Below are 22028 nucleotides of genomic sequence, written 5' to 3' on the forward strand. Positions count from 1 at the left end.
ACATGCTCCACTCTCCAGAGAAGAACCCAGGCCGAGGCTGGCTGTTTATTACTGATATTTAGGCCACAGTCCACACATGTCCCTGATGGGCTACAATCAGGGACAGTAGCCATCCAGAGATTATACACTAACTACAACCATCTATCCCAGTGAGAAGTCATTGGAGTGAACAGATAATTGAGCCTGTTTCCAGGTAATACACACCTCCCATTAGGCCAGTATGTGCTCAGCAGGCGTCTGTAATGGGAACTGAAGTAAAGAGAAAAATAAGGTCCGTTCTCCAGGGAGTAGACCAGACCGAAACTCACACGTCCCTGTGAAGTCTACCAGAGAACATGTTCAGGCACAGATCAATCCCTGGGCAGGCCGACGGGATGTTGATGCAAAATAACACAATATAATCTACAGTGTAATATCTGATGAGGGATAATCTGAGATAAACCTTAATCCACAGATAATCTAGGATCTCCTGGCTTTAACCTGTGTTTAAATGTGGGATATTTCACATTTTAAGTACTTAATCCAGGACATAAATCCATAACACTTATGTACTCTGATCCTGGAAAAATCCAACAGAGATTTGGTACTATATAATCTGTTCTAATCCAGGATTATTCCACAATCGTAATACTTAATACAGAATCTAAAATCCACTGGAGTAAGATGGAGGCTGCTTTAATCTAAATTTACTGACTAGATCCTGTTTTTAATCCTGTACGCTCGGACAGGGGCATGATGGGAAATGAAGTCTGTGTCCACCCTCTCTGTTTTCATTTTCTGTCCTCCTGCTCATTGATTGGCTGAATATTAAGGTCTCACACACACACACAGACACACACACACTCACACACACTCACAGACACACACACACACACTCAAACACACGCACACACACTCACACACACTCATAGACACACACACACCCTCAGACACACACACTTACACACTCACAGACACACACACTCCAACCAATTAGCTAATGGCTCATTAAGGGTGACGTCCATTAGAGCCTCTGATCAATCAGTTAAACTGAACAGACAAGGATTTAATTGATCTGCCTCAGCCTTTCTATTGACCACAAGATTTGGTCACCATGGCAACCATGTGGGACAGAAATGACGCCAGGGCTGAGTCAGCAGGACCTCCTGTGTGTGTGTGTGTGTGTGTGTGTATAAACTCTGCGGTGCTCAGCTGCTGTTAATCAAACCACAATTCATTGATTTTAATACAAGTACAGCACGACAAAGTTTTACTGCTGTGTTTTGATCATACAATAAATGAATGATCATTTAACACACATTAAGAGAACAGGGTTACGAAGTGAACGCTCCCTTTAACACCTTTGGCCTCAGTGAGCTGTAGTTTTATCAGCAGTACAACAACACAGACGCACAGTGAGAGCAGCCACGTGTGGAGTGAGTGTGTGTGTGTGCTTCTGGGACGGCTGCCCATAAACTCTCATTAATTTGGTGGCAGCAGGCCCACTGGAGCGCAGACAGACAGCTACACCTTCTGCTGGTGGAGCTGCGTTCAAACACCAGCAGACAGATCTGTTCCAGGGAGCAGCCGCTCTGCAGCCGGCTGGCGGCGCCCGATGAGCGAGGACCAGGTTCAGACCTGCTGCAGGAGGACTGCTGGCCTGTTCTGTTGGACAACATTCAGAATCCAAACCAGCCACAGAACACATTCAGCCCTGAGCTCCCTCTTCTGGCAGTGAGAGGGATTACACACTGTTTTTGTTCTTACATAGCAGGTCATCGTCTGCAGTTCTGTGTGTGTGTGTCTGTCAGTGTCTGTATGCAGAGTCAATCATGTGTGACTGAGATCATGTTGACTGATTGGGAGCTGACATCATGGTGGAGGTGAGGTCATACAGTAGATATTACTGATGGAGGCAGTCACTGTAGCAGCATAGAATATTCTATGACAGTGTGTGTGTGTGTGTGTCCACTCAGCTCCCTCATCATTAATACATGTCATCACTTCTCTCCTTCACACACGTCTGACGTCTCTTAAAACAGGAAGAATCATCAGACCGTGAACTTTCCAGTGGTCCTTGAATGCATCATAGTGTTGTTTTTTTGTCAACATTCAGCATTTTGACAAACATTCACTAAAACTCACGTTATCTACAGAACAGCAACAGCTCTCAAAATGATTTAAGACGCTAGTGACCCTGCTGATGACCCTGAGGATGAAGGCTCTAAGGATGACTCTGAGGAAGGCTCTGAGGAAGGCTCTGAGGAGGGCTCTGAGGAAGGCTCTGAGAGCTGCAGACTGAGGCAGGCTGTGGTTAAAGAGCTTCTTGTTTACATAGAAACTAACTGCAGACGCCAGCCTGCATTCATTATTCATATAATGTGTCCCTTAGATCAGAGTTAAAGAGCAGCAGACCCATCTGTAAAAGGTGTAACAGTCACTGGTCAGAGCCCTGAGGTCAGGATGGAGCCGCTGCACCAGACTACTTCCACCTCTGAGCTCCTGAACGCCACACTAAAAACTGAAGCCTGCTCAGATGAACCCTGAACCTGACTGACGACGATGTGAATAAACCACAGATGAAGATCTAACAGCTCAATCCCACTGTGAACCACTAGGTGGAGCAGTGAGTCAGTCTGTCCTCAGTCCATCCAGAGAGGTAGAAGAGGAGGAAGAAACAACTTTAGACATATTACAGACTACAGTGTGTCTGTCAGTCTGAACCTGTGGCGGTCTAATCAGATTTCCTCCCATGCTGACTCTGAACTGATAAAACACAGAGACAAAATAAACAGATTCACTTTAATGTAAGAGAACAGTGCAGCAGATGGCATCTTCATCAGATCATCATCCTCATTTCAGCTCACTGTGGCCCTCAGGCCCTGTACTACTGCTACTACTGCTTCTCTCTGAGATATTTAACCTTGCTGCTGGTCAGAGCTCAGTTATCAGAACTTCACACTTAACTTAAACTTCACTTAAACTGACTGTCCTTTCTGTGCTCTGACTGTTACTCACACTGTTAGTCTGACTGTTACTCTGTTACTCACACTGTTACGCTGACTGTTACTCACACTGTTAGTCTGACTGTTACTCACACTGTTACTCTGACTGTTACTCACACTGTTACTCACACTGTTATGCTGACTGTTACTCTGACTGTTACTGTGACTGTTAATCTGACTGTTACTCACACTGTTACTCTGTTACTCTGACTGTTACTCTGACTGTTACTCACACTGTTACTCTGACTGTTACTCACACTGTTACTCTGACTGTTACTTCGACTGTTACTCACACTGTTAGTCTGGATGTTACTCACACTGTTACTCTGACTGTTACTCTGACTGTTGCTCTATTATTCTAACTGTTGCTCTGACTGTTACTCTGACTGTTACACTCTTACTCTGACTGTTACTCTGACTGTTGCTCTATTATTCTAACTGTTACTCTGACTGTTACTTTGACTGTTGCTCTGACTGCTGGTCCCACAGCAGCAGGAACACTCCTCAGGCTCAAACCGCCTAGCAACGGCCAGCAGCTTCTGCATCATTTATGATTGGGTGTCAGCCGGTCACATGGCACTGTGTGTCATATTTAATGGATGAAGTCATCTTCTGGTCAGATTGCTTTTTATTTTCCAGCAGGATGGACCCAGCTTGATGTGTTTTCATGAGACCAGCTGACGTGTCATGTGACCACTTTTCCCTCTGAAATATGAATGAAACACTCATATCTGAACAAGCTGCTGGTAGCGTGGTGTGTCTAACAGGAATGTTTTGTAGTTGGAAATGTTTACTCCAGTTTCTACAGTCAAAGGTGGTGTTTGTAGGGGGGGGGGGTCACATGATGCTGCAGCACGTGGGTGTCAGCTTCACAGCAGAACAGCATTGTTGTTGTCCATAAAACTGTTTCTATGACAGCAGCTGTGCAGATGAAGATGTGTTGTTCTGTTTGCAGCACATTCTGCTCCACCTGTCACTTCCTGTTGGAACATAAGGGGTTAACATGAACGCTGCTGGTGTGTCACTTTCTAGGTCCTGTAATCCCTCGGTGCTGTTAATTCCTCTCCGTCTCCCTCTTATTTCCACTTTCATTGTTTGCTTTTGTCACTGATTTATTTTTTGCCTATTTGGAGTTTTGCTCTTTTCCTCCTGTGGACTCTTTGTGTCTCTGTGGTTGTTTTGTATCTCTCTGTGTCTCTGTGGTTGGTTGTTTTGTGTCTCTCTGTGTCTCTGTGGTTGTTTTGTGTCTCTCTGTGTCTCTGTGGTTGTTTTGTGTCTCTCTGTGTCTCTGTGGTTGTTTTGTGTCTCTCTGTGTCTCTGTGGTTGTTTTGTGTCTCTTTGTGTCTCTGGTTGTTTTGTGTCTCTCTGTGTCTCTGTGGTTGTTTTGTGTTGTTTTACATGAAAATTACATTCACTTTTATTTCTCTTGAATCATTCCAGTATTTATTAAATGAAGTTTATCAGCATGAAATTAAATGTGTTTTGTTTCTGTTTTATTTCCTGATGGGAAACACACCACATCTAAACACACACACTCACACACATCCAAACACACACACTTCTCATCCTTCCTCTCCTTCTCTTCCATCTTTCTCTCTTTTTAAAGTCTATTCTTTCTTTCTCTTCATGCCTGTATTTCCCTAATTGTTTTATCCATGCAGCACGACTCACACACACACACGCACAGCAGAAGGACACATTACCCCCTATATGAACCGACTCAGCTCTGCCAGGATCAGGGGGCTGCACAGCGCTGATAACAACACTCCCTCTCTCTTAGGAGGACTGAGCCGTCTCTGGTTTCACGTTCAGCCGATCGATGGGTCTGAAATATAAATCTGTCAGAACAGACGACGGCTGAAAGGAGGCAGAGGCGGCGGGAAAACATGGCTGTTCCAACTGTCCCTAATAAAAATGTATGACAGCAGAGAGAAGTCTGAAAGGCCGCCGAGTCTCTGCTTCATGTCTGCTGCTGTCATCAGACTCCATTCAGCAGCACTGACAGCCAGCAGCGCCCCCTACAGGCCACAGCAGCAGGGATCACTGCATTCAGAGGCCTGTGTGTGTGTGTGTGAGTGTGTAATGACTAATTGATCTCTTCTGAACCGAGCCACTCACCTTGCCTGCTTTTTAAAGATGATTGCAGTTTCCTCCTGTTTTCAATTGGATGCAGAGAAAATTCTGTCAGCCAATCAGACGGCTCACTGCCTCAGCGTCGGTCTGTTCCACCCGGATACCAAAGGAAACCTTTTAACAAGCTGAAATGTGTGATTTAGGAAAAAGAGGAGGAGGAGGACATAAAACTGATGTTTTTATGGAGCACACTGTGTGTGTGTGTGTTCTCTCTGCCGCCCCCGCAGCTCATCACTGGTACTGCATATTTTCTGTCTGTTTTTCAGTCGTGCTGTGTCTTTGTGTGTTTTGTGTGTTTGTGAGCAGATACTGCACACGCTGGTCATGTGATGACATCTTGTGGTCACATGTTGTTTTGCAGAGAAACCAAACAGCACTTTAGATCCAACATGGCTGCAGCCTATCTGAACATGAGTTTCTCTGGGCGGCTTCTTAAAAACGATCACAACCTCGGCTGGGTCACGTCATTTGTTTTTGTGCAGACTTTTGTTTTCATTCCTGCACATTTGGAACCTTTTCATCATCAAACTGCAGGGAGAGTCTGACAGTGAGGTTCCAGCCATCAGCTGAGTCCTCATACAGCTCCACTTACTGGCTCTTAGGTTTTAGACTGTATGTCGGGGTCTTCATCAGTAGTTAGAGATACTTCAGTGAATAATCTGATGAACTCTGATGAAGACCATGGAATGTGGCTGAGAGCTGCTAGAGAAGGCTTCAGGCAGAGACCACATCACGCTCTGCACTCACAGAAATAACACAGAGAGCTTAGAGAGCTCAGCAGGACGAGGTGTTCCTGTTTGTTCATTAACGCCTCCATGTTTAAATCCATATTAAGTGTGTCTCTGCTCCCTGGTTTTATTTGGCAGCTCTGGGTCTGAAGCTGCTCTGAGAACAGCCGGGCCTGTGCAGGGTCTGTCTGTCTGCCTTCCTGATTTGCCTGCCTGCACTCACCGTGGAAACCAGTCCGACCAGTTCACAGCGTCTCATCAGAGTGAGACATCCCTGTTTCCAGCCTGTTTTCACTCTCAGATCAGAGACGGGTTTCTATGGACAATGTCTCCCTCTGCTGGTCAAAACCTGTAGCTCTTCTCAAAAAACAAACAACAGGCGCTACCACTAGAAGTATATATATATATATATATATATATATATATATATATATATATTCTGTGGTTGTAGATTAGCTGAAATCACCTTCTATTATAGGAGTCTCTCTCCTGCTGCCGTTATCCCTGAGTAAGATGGCGTCGCATCGCACTTTGTTTTGTTCCCATCATGCATTGCACTGAGTGTAAAGTTTACATTGGGGATCTTTGTAGTGGCTGGATCAAACATATGTATAATGATCATATAAATCATATGAACACACAGCTATAAATAATACAACAAACACTTATTGTTGAAAATTAAAAACTAAATCTCAGTGACGCTGCCACGCCCACTGGCCCCTCCCTCATGGCTCGACGTATCCAATCACGGTTCAGGATGAGCTGGCATTACGACGCCGGAAGTGCTTACAGGCAGGGGAGGCTAGGCTAACGGAGCTAACTACCCAGACCCCGCAGAGGCTTCCAGCTCCACCGTGCGCACATTTTCCCCCCGTGTCCGAGTCCGTTCTGCTGCAAAGGTGAGTGCGACCTCCTGCCTGAGGAGCAGCACTTTCTTTCACCCGCCCCGGTAATGCGAACATCTGCTAACATATGCTCCTGCCATGCTAATAAGAACCAACATGTTAGCTTAAAACGTCTGGCGCGAAACGAGTGGTGTGTTTTTAATAAGAAGCTGTGGTAAATCATTTTTAAGCGGCTTCAGGATTCACAGAAACCCCAAACAACCATACCTACAGCCGGGGTTTGTGCGCTAACTTTAACTAGCTAACACACCCGAGTGGCTAATCTTTAAAACAAACACCAGGTTGTCACATTCCAGCTAATACTCTGAGCCCAGTTAGCACATTCTGTTCTAATCAATACATCAGTCCTGAGTGTTTCCAGTCAATACACGGACTTTGTGTCGCTGCTAACTAGCGTCATTTAGCTTCAGTAAATACAGAGTCATTTCAAGGGAGTCTGGAGGGTATTTAAATAAAGAAAACTGGTCCATCAGTGATGATCAGCTGTGTGTCTGTGTGTCATCACTGCGTGACACAGCTGTCCTGAGCTGCCACACCCCCCCACAGGGCTCTGCCCACAGGGCTCCCCAATCACAGTGCAGTTATTTAATCATCTTATTTCTCAACATGGAACCACGGGGTCTTTCATGGACTGCTTCTCTGTGGTTTCTGCCTCAGGCCTTCTTTCTGATGTGTTTTCAGTGCCGCAGCTCTGTGTCTGCTGTCACACTGTACAGACTGGTTTCTCAGGGCTGTGACAATATACAGTGTTACACTAAAGACGTGCAGGCTTTGTATTTCCTAACTTAATTTATTCATTTATGTTGTGTTTGGTAAAGATTTGTTATTATACTTCATTAAAGACACCAGGAGGAATGATCTTTGGACTCTTTTTTTATACAATAACAAGATGGATTAAGAGCTTTATAAACCCCTTTCCATTCTAATCCCTGTAATAAAGATTAGGACACGCCTCAGTCGGGGTTTGAACTCCCTCTGCTCCTATTTGATTCTATAATGACATTTTGTGGATACAGGTCTGGTTCTTTGTTGTGTCTGGATGACCAACTACCAGGACATTAAAGTGATGCACACCTAGAAATACACCCCCCCCCCACACCCAAACACTATTCAATATTATCCTGATAACGTGTGTTTTTTTTTCGTTCTTCATCTAATCCACATCTTCTCTGTGGTGTTTCTGTAACTCCTGCTTCTCCTGCTCAGGATGAGTCTGCAGTGGACGGCTGTGGCCACCTTCTTGTACGCTGAGGTCTTCTTTGTTCTGCTGCTCTGCATTCCCTTCATCTCACCAAAGAGGTGAGTAACACTGCTTCGGTTTAACACCTGGGGACACTCGGAGAGCGTGTTCTCATTAATATATCTATGTAGGTGTCTGATTTTTAGTCCAGCTCAGGTTCTGTTGTCTCAGTGCTGCACTGAGCATGTCCTTTGGGCCCAAGATGTCTGAACCAGGAGGAGCATCGAGTGTGTGTATGTCTGCTGAGCTGCTTTGGGTTGGATTGATGAGCCCCGGTCTTTAGAACATGTCCAGTTGTCCTTCTGGCTGCAGGATTTTAAACATTGTGACACGCAGCGGCTCATCTTCAGGCTCTCTCTGGCAGCTTGTAGTCCTTCTGATAAATGTGGAAAACCAGAGGTATGATCGGATCCTCTGTGGACTCTTCTGTCAGACGGCTTCAGTACTTTCAAACAGAGCAGCTCTGTGTGATCAGATTAGAACACATCAGACCTCCTGACTGCGATGACGAGCTCTGACCTCAGTCCAAACTGTGTCAGCTGCTGGACACAGGGACGAACATAATAAACATGTTTAAAGAGTGAATTCAAAAACAGTAAACAGGTTTTGTAAAGTGTGACTGTCACTCTGGAACAGAAAGTCTGGGTCATGTGATACGTATTGACTCTGCTGACAATGATAAAAGTCTTTCATAGATCTTTACATCTTATATGGCTAAATTTTATGTTAGGGCTGTCATTAAAGGTTTCTGTAATTTGTTCTGGTCTCCAGTTTGTGTCAGATAGTGAGTAAACTGTGGCCTGCCTGTGAGAGGAGACCTGCAGGAGGCTGCTAGGTGGAGCCAGAGTTACATTTCAGATCCAGATGATACAGGAAGTCCTCTCAGGACTGATCAGCACAGCAGAATGAAGGGGCTGGTGTCAGTGTGAACATGTTTGATTCTGTTACTAATATGTTTGTGAGAACACTTTCTCAGAAATGTGACGCATTGTTTTTGTTTCATGAAAAGTTTTTCATTTTTAATGTTTTTTTTCTCAAATTAGTTTTTTTGTATTTTTTTCTTTTCTGGAGACTCTGTGCTGTGTTTCAGTTCCCGTATCTATAAAGACTCTTTGCCTTTTGGCTAACACTGATCATATGTTTCCTATGTAGATTCTGTCAGTAGCTGCTGAATTTGTTGCTGGATCAGGTGTGTGACGCCTCTGCAGCTGGATCCCTGGATTCATGTTGTGCTCTTTGTGTTGCTGAGTCTTCCAGCATGCTGCGTAGGCTGCTGACGTGTGGTAGAGCTGCGTGTCGCTGCGACATGTAGAATTAAAGTGAATTGGCTGGCCCTCTCTATCTGATACCAGCTGTTTAGTTAATATCAGAGCTCATATTTCTTATTAATATAAAGTCAGTGCATCCTTTGAGTTGTTTTTCTTCTTTGATTTGTTTTTTAGATGGAACAAAGTCTTCAAATCTCGTATTGTCCAGACCATCGCTCTCTATGGAAACACTTACTTCATGGTGGCCATCGCCATCCTGGTCTTCCTGCTCATCGGTAAGTCTGATTACCTTCAGCCAAACTGAAACTCTCATCCAACACAGCTACATGTTCACAGGTCAATAATGTGTGTGTGTGTGTGCAGATGCGTTCCGTGAGGTGAGGAAGTACAGTGTGACGGAGAAGGTGGATCTGACCAACAACCCGACGGCCATCGAACACATCCACATGAAGCTGTTCAGAGCTCAGAGGAACGAGTACATCGCCGGCTTCGCCCTGCTGCTCTGCCTGTAAGACACAAGACACACTGACACACGACAACACAGAACAACACACAAAGAAACACGGTGACACACGGACACACAAGGACACACAAAGACACACGGCGACACATTGACACACAAGACACACGGCGACACAGAACAACACACAAAGACGTGGACACACGGCGACACAGAACAACACACAAAGATGTGGACACACGGCGACACAGAACAACACAAAAAGACACACGGCGACATAGAACAACACACAAAGACACACGGCGACACATTGACACACAAGACACACAGACGCACAAAGACACACAAGACACACGGCGACACAGAACAACACACAAAGACATGGCGACACAGAACAACACACAAAGAGATGGCGACACAGAACGCGACACAGAATGCGACACATGGACACACAAGACACACAAGACACATGGCGACACAGAACAACACACAAAGACACAGAGCGACAGTGATGAGGGCAGTGAGTGCGGACGTGTCTCCAGACACACCTCCTGCCTTCCTACAGAGGGAGCAGTCTGCACAGGGACAGTGTGGGCACTGATCTAAACTCAGAGGCATTTTACAGGCTGGTGGAAAGAATGAGCAGCTGACTGTGTGTAAATCCTCCACACTCCTCTCATTGGACCGAGCCTTCACAGGTGTGAATCTGTCCCAGCCACTGGTTAGCTGACAGACTCTGAGCCTCTCGGGCCTCTTATTGGTGGAGAGCTTGTTGTTGGGCTGAAGATCCATAAAGTTACTGAGTGATTATCAAACAAGAAGAGACTTGAGTGTCCCTGCAGAGAAAAACGTCCTCACTGTCTGGACAGGTCCTTCTACTCAGGTCGCTTTATGTGCACTTCATGTGGATGATGCCTTCACATGTTCACACACACCTCAGTTGTGTTCATTGTACTCAAACTCCAAAGTCCTCACGTTGTTCTACTGTCAGAGAAAGTGAAGGCTCTAATCAATAAGTTAGTCACCTGACCGTACACAGACTTGACTGTGAGTTCTCAGTGAGCGCTTTGCAGAGCTGAGGCTTCCTGTAGGGGGCAGGTGTGTCTGTGTGTAGCTCGGTCCTGGCTGCAGCTGCTCTGTGACTCACCACGGCGGTGCAGCATGTGATGCAGCAGCTGCAGGAAGAAGTGCTCCACGGTCAGTCTGCTGTGACTCAGGAATCTCCTTCCTCAGCCAAGAAGAAAATAGTTTGTGGAGCTGGCAGCTGGTCAGATTATTTCAGGCCTGTGAAGTAACTGACGGCCATATTTGGAGCAGAGAGCGTCGCCTGAGATGGAGGACCCCTTTAATTCCTCCTGTACGCTCCACTTTTGGCCGGCCCCTGGTCTGTTTACATCCCGGGCTGATTGGCTGACCCAAACGGGGGGTCTGTTCACAGACAGACTCCTCTGCATGTAGACTGATCTACTACCAGTCCATCCTGTTGTTCAGCACGTTCACTTGATTGTGGGTTCATCTTCCAGCTTGTAGATGGTGTAAGGATGTACCAGCTCAGAGCAGACATGGTTCTTAGTGTGAACAATAACGGTGCAGTGCAGGTCAGAATCCGACTTCAATTTCATCTGCACTGTTTTACAGTCAGTACCTGCCCCTTTCCTGCAGGATGTCGGAGTTCCTGAACGCATCACAGATGAGATATTTACAACCGCCACATGCTCGCGGCTGCAGCACCATGTGACAGCAGCCGCCCCGTGCTATCCGTTACCAGGGGTGGTAAATCTACCTCCATCACGCCGCTGGTACTGAGTGAAGTCGGGTTCTGTTTGGAGGGAAGGAGGTCAGAGGTCATGGCTGTAGACTGGACTCCCTACTGCACCGGCATGTTTAGTGTGCTCTCATATTTAACGTCTCCGGTGGATGTCGTAGAGGTTAACGGGTTCAGCTCAAGAGAACCCCTGAATGTAGAAATCCAGATTATTTTTAACTCCTTAAAATCTGAACAGAATGTTGTTGTTCAGCTTTATAAGCCATAAAGGATTCTGAATGAATGAAATGTAAACAGAGCAGGCATGTGACCTCAGTGTAAATAAAAGAGCCGGTCAGATTAACCCCTCAGGGCCTGCATGAATCATTTGCCCACACTGATTCACCAGCGCCACGCACAGCACGGACAGCACGCACAGCACGCACACCCGGGCTGGAAATGTCAGGGGTGGCTGTGTGTGAGTGTCAGATTGTAATTCTATCATACTGAGGACACTCATTGACATTAAAACGTGGAGGTCTGTCCCAACATGTGGAGCTGACACAGTGTCCCTGCTTTGTACAAGATGTCCCCAGCCCAGAACCAAGACACAGTGTCCTTACTTTCCAACAGTCTGCTTTCTAAGAGCGTCCTCCGTTTCCATGAATCCTCCCAGCTCTCCAGGCAATCTCTAATCGCTGTTTATGTTGAGTCACCTCCAGCAAAGTGACTGGATGAGTGTGATCCAGGGTATTCAGGATCTGTCAGCAGTGAGTTTCAGGTCTTCGGTTGCTGCGGCCCACTTCACTGAGTTTATCACTGCACACGATGACCGTCAGTCACGGCAGGCTCACTCGGCTGGTGCTGCACCTCAGCAGCTTCCTGTGTTTTTCTGATGATGTGTTTGTGTTGCAGGTTGCTGCGCCGTTTGGCCACTCTGCTCTCCCAGCAGGCTTCACTCATGGCCTCCAACGAAGCCTTCAAGAAGCAGGCGGAGGGCGCCAGCACTGCTGCCAAGAAATACATGGAGGAGAATGAGCTGCTGCAAGAGGTGACACACACACACCATCTAAACCTGAGGCTACATCTGGTTTTCACAGGTCACAGAATGATGCATGTTTAAAAAATAATAACTATTATAATCTGATTCTGCTGAGGAAAGACATTCAGCATTCGAAGAAAGTTCTGACCGTACAAGGCAGAAACAGACCGTCTGTGTCCACACATGTTTACCACACATACTTTATCACAGTCACACCAGCCTGGCCATGCCATTAGCACATGCAGCTCAGCTGTGTGTGTCTGTGTGTGTGTCCCGTGCACCCTCTCACAGCAGAGCAGTTACCTCTGTCACTTTGCAGTGTCTCATTACTGAACAGGAGTCAGCAGCTGTGCAGAGACGCTGCTGACTTCACAAGACTGCTCAGCTGGTGAAAGTTTAAACTGTCACATGAATAAGAAGAATCCTCCTCCTCCTCCTGTCAAAGGTGGCAGAGCCATCATGTTTGGATCAGAACAGGATGTATTGTAACAAACACAGTGATGGGTAAGATGAGGTGAAGCAGAGCCCAGCTGATATCAGAATACGTCCATGACATCACCAACAGGCTTCTGAGGAGCTGCTTTGAGTCTATGTGGGGGCGCCACCTGGTTGGCAACGCCACCGTGTTGGGAGCTCCACCATGTTGGCAGTGCCACAGTCCACCTAAACTCAAACTACAGGCAAAGAGGTGGAGCACGAGTGGAAGCCGGCAGCTCATGCTGAGTCGGCACCAGCCTGTGAATTAAAGTGGTCACAGTAAAGTTGGCATTCAAACATGGATGTCTGAGGAGGTTGACTCGGTGTAGGAGCCAGCCCCCAGTGGTTGTGAAGGGAACTGCAGTTTGTGAGGGCTTCGTTTCTCGGGGCAGACGGATCACACCTTTCTGTAGTGTTAAAGTCTTTGATGTGGCTTCCTGAGTGTGAGCGCCACCTGTGGTCTGTCTTAGACCCTGTTCACACCAGGGAGATCAATCCAGCTAGAGCCGGATTCAGGCCGTATCTGAATATGTCCGGATAGTTTTTTTTTTTCTGAGTCTGAACAGCATGAATTTTGGACATATCCATATCTAGCCGGATTGGCTTACATCTGGTTCAGGTCTAAACGCAAATGCAGCTAGTAACGTGATACTTCTGGTTCACGGTGTCCAGGTCGCCGTATGTAAACAACCGTCGAACTACGATGGCTTTCCCCTGAGTGTATTTTCCACAGGGCTACAAAGGAATAAACTGAAAGAACCAGTGACACGGGACAAAAAAACACACGACGCCTGAACGGACTCTGTATATTACGAGGCGCCACCTAGTGGTTTGGAGGACAACAAACAAGCCGGGTTAAGCTGGATTGAGCGTGGACGCGCGTGTGTGATAGCCATATTTGAAAATGGGTCTGAAGGTATCCAGTTTAAATCCCACTCTAGCCCGATTGACCTTCTCCAGTGTGAACGGGGCATTAGTGCCCTATACAGTGTGAGTTCTGAGGTCCTGGCTGCAGTGCGTCATACACATTAAGATGTTGTACTAGACCACCTTTCTGACTGTGGCAGCGCCACGCTTCCCTCTTCTGTGGAGGAATGTGTCCTCCTGCAGCCGTGTTGTTTATAATCTGAATTAACTCCGATCAGCAGGACATTCCTCCTCTGCTCCATGACATCTGCCTGACTGTAATTAACAGGCAGTATATTTATTAGAACTTCGACCTGCCTCCATGTTTACTGACCCACCTTCAGACATAAACATGTGTTTAACTCATGCAGGGTGGAGCTGTCAGTGACACAAACATGTCAACACTGTGCAGCCCTCCAAACCTGTTTAATGCTAACGCTGATAGCATGATGATAGTAGCTGCCAACACATCCCAGGAGGACAGTGTGCAGACATACACGTTGACACAGTTTGTGCGGTGCTGGTTGTAAACACAGACCTTGTCTGACCTCTGGTCAGCGTGCAGCTTATTGTGGGTCCCTTTGTGTCTCTTTTGTGGTTGTTCCAAAAATGTCCTCAGTCCTCAGGCTATTCATGTCCATCCTCACAAAGATAGACACTCTCACTTGCTGCTAATGTGACCCGAGTTTGTCCACAGTGTCGAAACGTCTGAGTCAGACTGCTCTGTGTGTGATTCATGATGCTTCAGATCAGGGTTTGGTCTGTTGACATCTCAGAATCTCTGAAAGCTTGTGTGGTGTGTGTTGTGTCATGAAGTTGTCGTGGACCTTTGTTCGGTGTTTCGCAGAACTCACAGAGCAGTTACAACACGTCACATTACATTGTTGTGACTCACCAGGTCACAGTATGCTCTCTGTGGGAGTAACAGCCAGCAGCTCCCACACTCATCAATCATTGTTCCACTTCATCTGCTCAAGCTGAAACATGAAGGAGCAGCACGGTGCTCAGGACTACTGTCTGTTCCAATAACATTAACCCCATCCACCCCTCGGCCCCCATTTTTGGGGGCTTTTTCATGCACCCCAAAAAATAAAAGCCATATAACACTGTACTTACCATGTAAAAAATTATCATATTGCATATCAAATTAAACAGGAGAAACTCTACTACAAGCACATATAAGCCATATTTACACACATCAAACATAACTTCAACACCATGCAAATCAATTATGACTCATCAAAATAAAATTCTCATATCAAAGTCGACCCTCTTGCCACATGGTTATTACCAGCCCTGTGATACTTCAAGTCACACAAACAAACAAGGTGTCATATGAAAGCTGAGACTTTACCAATTGACACCTTTACAGTTGTTTTTCTATATTATAAATATTTGATAAATTAGAATATAAAGAATATAAAAGTAAAAAATCACTAGTTTAGAGCGAGTAACAAAAAATTCTGTCTTTCTTCTGTAAATTTGCAGTAATCATCATATTTGAAGGCAATAAATGCTTGGTTCATATAGACCAACATGTCTGTGTTTATTCAAGACTACAAATATTAGGCTTAGACATTTATTATGTTTGTGGAGGACTTTTTTTGGGGGAGAATGTGGCAACGGTCGTTTAGCATAAAATGCATTTTCTCCCATGTGGCTGGTCATTGGTGAGTCTAGCTCTAATATTACTACTACCTGTCAAATCTATTGGTTCTGACCTTTTGATCGAGGTGTCAATCACCCTAATCAACCCGTCTATTGTGAAGTCATGAGCCTGCATATTTGTCAAGGTATTAGCTTAGCATTAGGTGGGCGTGGCCTATCTGCTTTATACATCTGTTATAACCTATAGATGTATGTATATAAGTAAAAACTGATGTAAAGAGAAGTGATGAACACCAATAGTGACTTAAAAGTGAAATATATAGTTTGGTTCATTAAATTTTAAGACCTTTAAAAATTTAAAAATTATGTCTACATAGGTTGGACTAAACCCTCTGTAATTTTGTTTTCCTTAATTAAAATGAAATAAAAACTTGGCAGAGATAATGTCCACAAGCTTAGCTACAGATTGAGATAACTAGATTGCTTCATCTACATCATTTAAGGAGATATTCATTGTAAAAGTGTCAATTTTTAACAGGCGAGGACATTTTTTTATCATTTCTGCTTTGTGCCATCTTAATTTACAAAGAGCCAGAGGGATGCAAATTAATCTCCCAGGTGTCCCCTTTATTATGACACCAAACGTATTCAAATACACCTAGTGGTTGCTGAGATATACTCAATTCATTTTGGGCATGCCATCAAGCTGATGCCTTAAAATGGGCTTGGGGTGGAAGGGTTAATGACACTTGGCAGTTGCTCATTAAACAAAAAACAAGTATTCAGAGAAGAAAGTGTTAACTCTTTAAATCATTTGTTTTTGTTAGAAGGTCCCTGGAGCCTCAGGTTCTTCATCAGTAAGTTATAGTGAAGCTTAATAAACATCAAGCCTCCTTTTTTTACAGTGTAGACCTCCTCGGTGAACTCCAAGGCCTCCTGTGTGCGGGGCTCAGTTTCCACATTCAGCCTGAGGATCCTGGAGGCCTTTCTAAACCTGAGACCTCATGCTGCTGGATACAGTTCAGAGCTGTAAAATCAGGTTTTATGGCCTCAGAGGTCTGACCCTCTGCAGCTGTGTCACTCTGTCACACTGAGTCTTTACCAGTCTGAGCACTTTGATTACAAACATGTTTTAATGGTTCCTAGAACTGGTCTGAAAGGGCTCAGAACTGTACTTCACATGGTACAGTCAGAGAGACAGAGCATGTGCTGTCAGCAGACATCCACACAGCGTGCAGTGGAGCTGGTACACCGCTGAATGACTGACAGGGTCCTCTCAGATCAACAGTTCTGATTGATGGATGGGGTTTGTACGGAGTGGATGGTGTGACTGCTCAGGCTAATTGTTTGTCTATCGTTTCAGTCAAAGAGACTTGGTTGAAGGTAGCCGTGGATAGACAGTGACTCACCTGTGAATGCTGTTAAAACAGGCACAGACTGAACTTTGAGCTGATGTTTGTGTAATATGCGATAAGCGATCAATCCACAGCTGATCAGCTGATCACCTTTATGTGAAAAAAGCTGAATCTGTGATCAGTGTCCTTGTCCTCCTCAGTTGCATGTAGACAGAGATAGAAACTGAAACAGAATACAGATGTCACTCTCTGTGTGGCCACATTGACAGAAACAGGTGTAAACACCCAGTGCTCCTGCTGCCAGCACACACTCACACAGTGGGAATGTGTCCACCCGCTGACTCGTGTTCATACACAGTGATGGAGAGAAGCAGCAGAGCTGCCAGTAGAATCTGAGCACATGACGGGAAAATAAAACTCTGTTTACAGCTGCCGAGCAGGCGCTCGCCTGGTGGCTCCCTGTGGCTTTCACATGAGGGAAACCCGTCTGCAAGATACTCGAGTACAGCTGCTGTGTCACTGAGGGCAGGCAGGTCTGGACAGCTGTTCAGGCAAACTGCATTCAAACTACACCAGGAAGGATTTTATATTAACCCTCAGAGGGGTAACTCTCTAAGGGTCCTTGAACGCCTCTAAGCTAAGCTAGAGTTAAAACTCCCCCAGAAATAAAGAGTTCCCTCCAATGTTTTGAGATGACATCAGAGGTCAAAGGTCACTGTTATATGTGTCCACAGAAACTGCGTGAGGCGGGCATCGAGGTGCCAGAGGGCGGGAAGAAGGGAGCAGGACCACAGGAGGAGAACAAAGCTCTGAAAGAGGAGCTGAAGACCCTAAAAGAGGAGCTGGGCACCACTAAGAAAGGTAAGGAGGACAGAGGGAGCGTCTCTCCGTCCAGCTGTCCAGCTGAGACATGGCGTCTGACTCACCTGTGCTGGTTTTTGCAGCTCTGCAGAAGTCGGACAGTGACGTGCGTGCAATGAAGAAACAGGCGGAGAATCTGACCGTGGAGTATGACAGGCTGCTGGATGAGCACAGCAAGCTGCTGGTAAGACACACACACAGAGACACACACACACACAGAGACACAGACACACACAGACACACACACACAGAGACACAGACACACACAGAGAGAGACACACACACACACACACACAGAGACACAGAGACACACACACACAGAGACACAGAGAGACAGACACACACAGAGACACAGACACACACACACAGACGCACACACAGACACAGAGACACACGCTGTGGGGAAGGGGGGGGTCGCACCTGTGTTGGTGCCTCGGGTAGAAAGCACGTTGACTGTGATGTCAGTCATTTTTAGCGGGTGGTGCTTAGCAGCACATCCACAGACGGATGACTGACTGATCAATGACGTGCTGTTACATTGTTGCCATGGCTTCACTCATGTGGAGCAGTCATCTTTGATTAGGAGGTGTGGGCGTGGTTAGCTTTGTCCATAGTTTACAGGCAGCTGTTTGCTCTGTTACGTTGTCGTCACTACCACATGTTTGTGTACTGCTGAATGTTTGCATCAAAGATGTAGCTAGTTAATTTCTGACTGGTAGATACGCATACCTCGCTGCTGCTGTCATCATCCATGGAGCTGCAGCAGCTAAGACAACATGACACTGTTTGTTCGTTCATCAACTTCATAGTGTTAAAATCTAAATTTGTCTTAAAGGCTGATCCCTGTTTGCTGCCAGATGCTGTTAGCTTCTAACAGGAAGTAAAACAATAATATAGCAGCAGACTGTATTTACTGCCAGGCATGTCTGCGCCATCTTTAACGTTTCACACACACAAACTTTGTGACCTGTTTGTCGTCATGTTGTGGTAGAATGGCTTCGCTGCCCTCGTTAATCCGGCACGTGTGCGCCCTTTGTTTTTGTTTAAGATTAAGATTAAGATTAACTTTATTAATCCCCGTGGGGAAAAGCTGTAGTAGCAGCATTTTAAAAGGATAAATACAATAAACACAGCAAAAACTCTTATATACACACACACGTTATACAGTCTGATGGCGGACGGCAGGAAGGACTTCCTGTACCGGTCCTTAGAGCCGCGGGGCAGCAGGAGTCTGTGGCTGAAGCTGCTTCTCAGTCTGTCCACAGTGCTGTGGAGAGGGTGGGAGGGACTGTCCATGATTGACAGCAGTTTAGCCAGCACTCTGTCCCTCGCCACCTCCTCCAGGTTGGCGAGACTGTAGAACATGAAGGACCTGAGTCTCCTCAGGACGTACAGTCTGCTCATGCAGCTGGACGATCAGAAGCACAAACTTGTAAAATGAGATGTCCACATCTTTCCCACTGATACAGACTGGGGAGGGCGGGGCTTTTCCCCGCTGTAGTCCACCACCATCTTCTTTGTCTTGGCCACAGTCGGCTGCAGGTGATTCTCTCCACACCACCTGACAAAACACTCCACAAGGCCTCTGCACTCATCCTCCCGTCCATTCTCCACACACCCAACTATGGCTGTGTCATCTGAGAGCAGAGTTACTTGTGTTTGCTTCTAATAAAAAAAAAAAAACATGGCGACGCGTGGCTGGAAGTACAGTTGTGCAATCCGCCGCTCACACCCCGGAGTCACCCCGCCGACGGGACGTGGTCATACCACCGTCTGAGCCATCACTTCACAGTGCATGCTGGGAGCTCACTCAGAGCAGAGTGGTGGTCTGAGTGCCTCCGACGTTCATCAGTGCATTAACGGAAGGACGGTTTGACACTGTCTGAGGTTCTTTGTGTTACGTTGTTTTGTGTCTGACTGGAAACAGGAAATGACTGATGATGATCTCTGCTGTCGCCTCGTATCTCTGTTAGCGTTATATTTAGCTGCTGTCATGCTGTGTGTATGTGCAGCAGCAGCTGGTGTCATTACATCAAATATAGCCCACACACACACTGCATGCAGAGTTATGTAACACACCTAGAAATACGCACACATGCCAGTACAGTAGCCGTGTACATGATCTGGATGCAGGCTGATGTGTTGTGTGACACAAACACAGTGGGGAAAAAGAGCCTCCCGGGCAACCTCGCTCCCCAGAGCCTCGCTATGAGCGCCTCCCCCCCAAGAGCCTCACTCCCGAAAGCCTCGCTCCTCGCTCCCGAGAGCCTCGCTCCTGAGCACCCTGTCACTGTGGAGCGCCTTTCAGCCGCTGCCTCGGCTCCTCTCTGCTGCAGCTCCTCCTTCAGCTCAGCCTTTCACTGTTTTTATGCCCTGTTCTCTGCCTGCAGGCAACCAGTGACAAGAAGTCCGACTAAGGGCCATGAAGACGTTCCAGCTTCTCATCTTCATCGACCAGGCTGTCGTGCTCTGTGATGTCACTGCTGACATCAGCAGCTGTGATTGGTCCATCAGACTCCCGCTGGGCTTCAAACATGAGAATGTCTCTTTTCTTCTTCTTCTGTGTCTGTTTACATCTTTTTGTCAAGCAGTGTTTTCACTTCCTGTTTCAGGAAGAGCCCTGCTGCATTCCAAAATAAAAGCACCGCCCCATTCCTGACACTTTGCACAGTCTGAGGTTTAAATGACTGCTTCATGTGACTGGTGGAGCTGCAGGGCAGCTGCTTCTCTGATGAACTGTCTGTCGTCTCTGTGGGTTCACTGATGGTTCTTGTGCTTCTGATCGTCCAGCTGCCTCCAGCGGTTCCTCTGTAATCTCTGCTTTACACGTTTCATGTCTTGATTTCAGTAAATTTACAGTTTGATTAGAAGTTTGTTTGTGCAGCAGCTCTTCTGTCCTGCACGTCTTTGTCATTACAGATGTCATTTTATATGCTTTGTTTTCTTTAAAGACGTGTCTCAGCAACAGAAATAAACATATCACTGTCAGATGGGGTGTCATGGTAACGTGTGTGTGTGTGTGTGTGTGTGTATGCTCACACCAGCTAACAAGGACAGAGCAGAGAGGACATAGGGAGGACAGGGTGAGGACAGAGCAGAGAGGACATAGGGAGGACAGAGCAGGGAGGACATGGTGAGGACAGAGCAGAGAGGACATGGTGAGGACAGAGCAGAGAGGACATAGGGAGGACATGGTGAGGACAGAGCAAAGAGGACATGGTGAGGACAGGACATGGTGAGGACAGAGCAGAGAGGACATGGTGAGGACAGAGCAGAGAGGACATAGGGAGGACAGGGTGAGGACAGAGCAGAGAGGACATGGTGAGGACAGAGCAGAGAGGACATGGTGAGGACAGAGCAGGGAGGACATGGTGAGGACAGAGCAGAGAGGACATGGTGAGGACAGGGTGAGGACAGAGCAGAGAGCACAAACCCAGAATGCACCATCAGCTCGTCCAGACTCTGATGTCTGCCTGAGGACGAGAGCTGGTTGATATTCATGAGAGACATTTATCATGTTCTGAGATGACAAGACAAAGATCACGGTGACAAAGGTCAGACCGTGTCCCTGAGATAAAGTTTTTATTGGACCAGATAACGAGGACTGAAGTCTGAGCTTCATAAATCCTGATATATAGTGATGGCAGCTCCTGACAAACCAGTGTTCAACATCAGCTCACCTCCAGGAAGGACGAGCTTCCAGGGTGTCCTGTGTCCTTACAGTCTTTAGTTTGTCCTTACAGTGTGTCCTCACAGCGTGTACTTACAGTGTGTCCTCACAGTGCCTGTCTTTACAGTGTGTTTTCACAGCGTGTTCTCGCAGCATGTCCTCAGTTGGTCCTCACAGTGTGTCCTCAATGCGTGTCTTTACAGCGTGTCCTCAGTTTGCCCTCACAGTGTGTCCTCAATGCGTGTCTTTACAGCGTGTCCTCAGTTTGTCCTTGCAGCTTAATCATTGATTTCCTGAAGCTCCTCTCTGACCAGGTTTGTTTTTTCCTAATTTCTGATGGAGACAGTGAATCCATCTGCTAGCTGTGTCTGACGTTAGCTAGCTGCTAGCTGTGTCTGATGTTAGCTAGCTGCTAGCTGTGGCTGATGTTAGCTAGCTGCTAGCTGTGTCTGATGTTAGCTAGCTGCGAACAGGCTTCAGATACGTGTATCTCCTGTCAGGAAGTATCAGCTGTTTTGTAGCATTAGCTTGAAACATTAGCATGTCTGTTTATTGTTTCATCATGAGCCTGTGTTTGGTCACTTCCTGTTGTGAAGACTTTGTTAGATTTTAAGTTTTGCTTTGACTGAAACAGCGACCGGAACAGA

General features: G+C 46.4%; 1 protein-coding gene across 1 annotated transcript; it reads left to right on the forward strand.

The window, feature by feature from the left end:
- Positions 1 to 6622: 6622 nt before the first annotated feature.
- Positions 6623 to 20699, forward strand: bcap31 (B cell receptor associated protein 31). The gene is made up of 8 exons (XM_028409689.1): positions 6623 to 6744; positions 7957 to 8049; positions 9433 to 9533; positions 9622 to 9766; positions 12378 to 12513; positions 17585 to 17711; positions 17795 to 17895; positions 20102 to 20699. The coding sequence occupies exons 2-8, from the start codon at positions 7958 to 7960 to the stop codon at positions 20126 to 20128; spliced, it is 729 nt and encodes a 242-aa protein (XP_028265490.1). The 5' UTR covers positions 6623 to 6744; position 7957; the 3' UTR covers positions 20129 to 20699.
- The last annotated feature ends 1329 nt before the right edge of the window (positions 20700 to 22028 follow it).

Source organism: Parambassis ranga, chromosome 7 (genome assembly GCF_900634625.1).
Source record: "Parambassis ranga chromosome 7, fParRan2.1, whole genome shotgun sequence".
In the NCBI taxonomy this organism is placed as follows: Eukaryota; Metazoa; Chordata; class Actinopteri; family Ambassidae; genus Parambassis; species Parambassis ranga.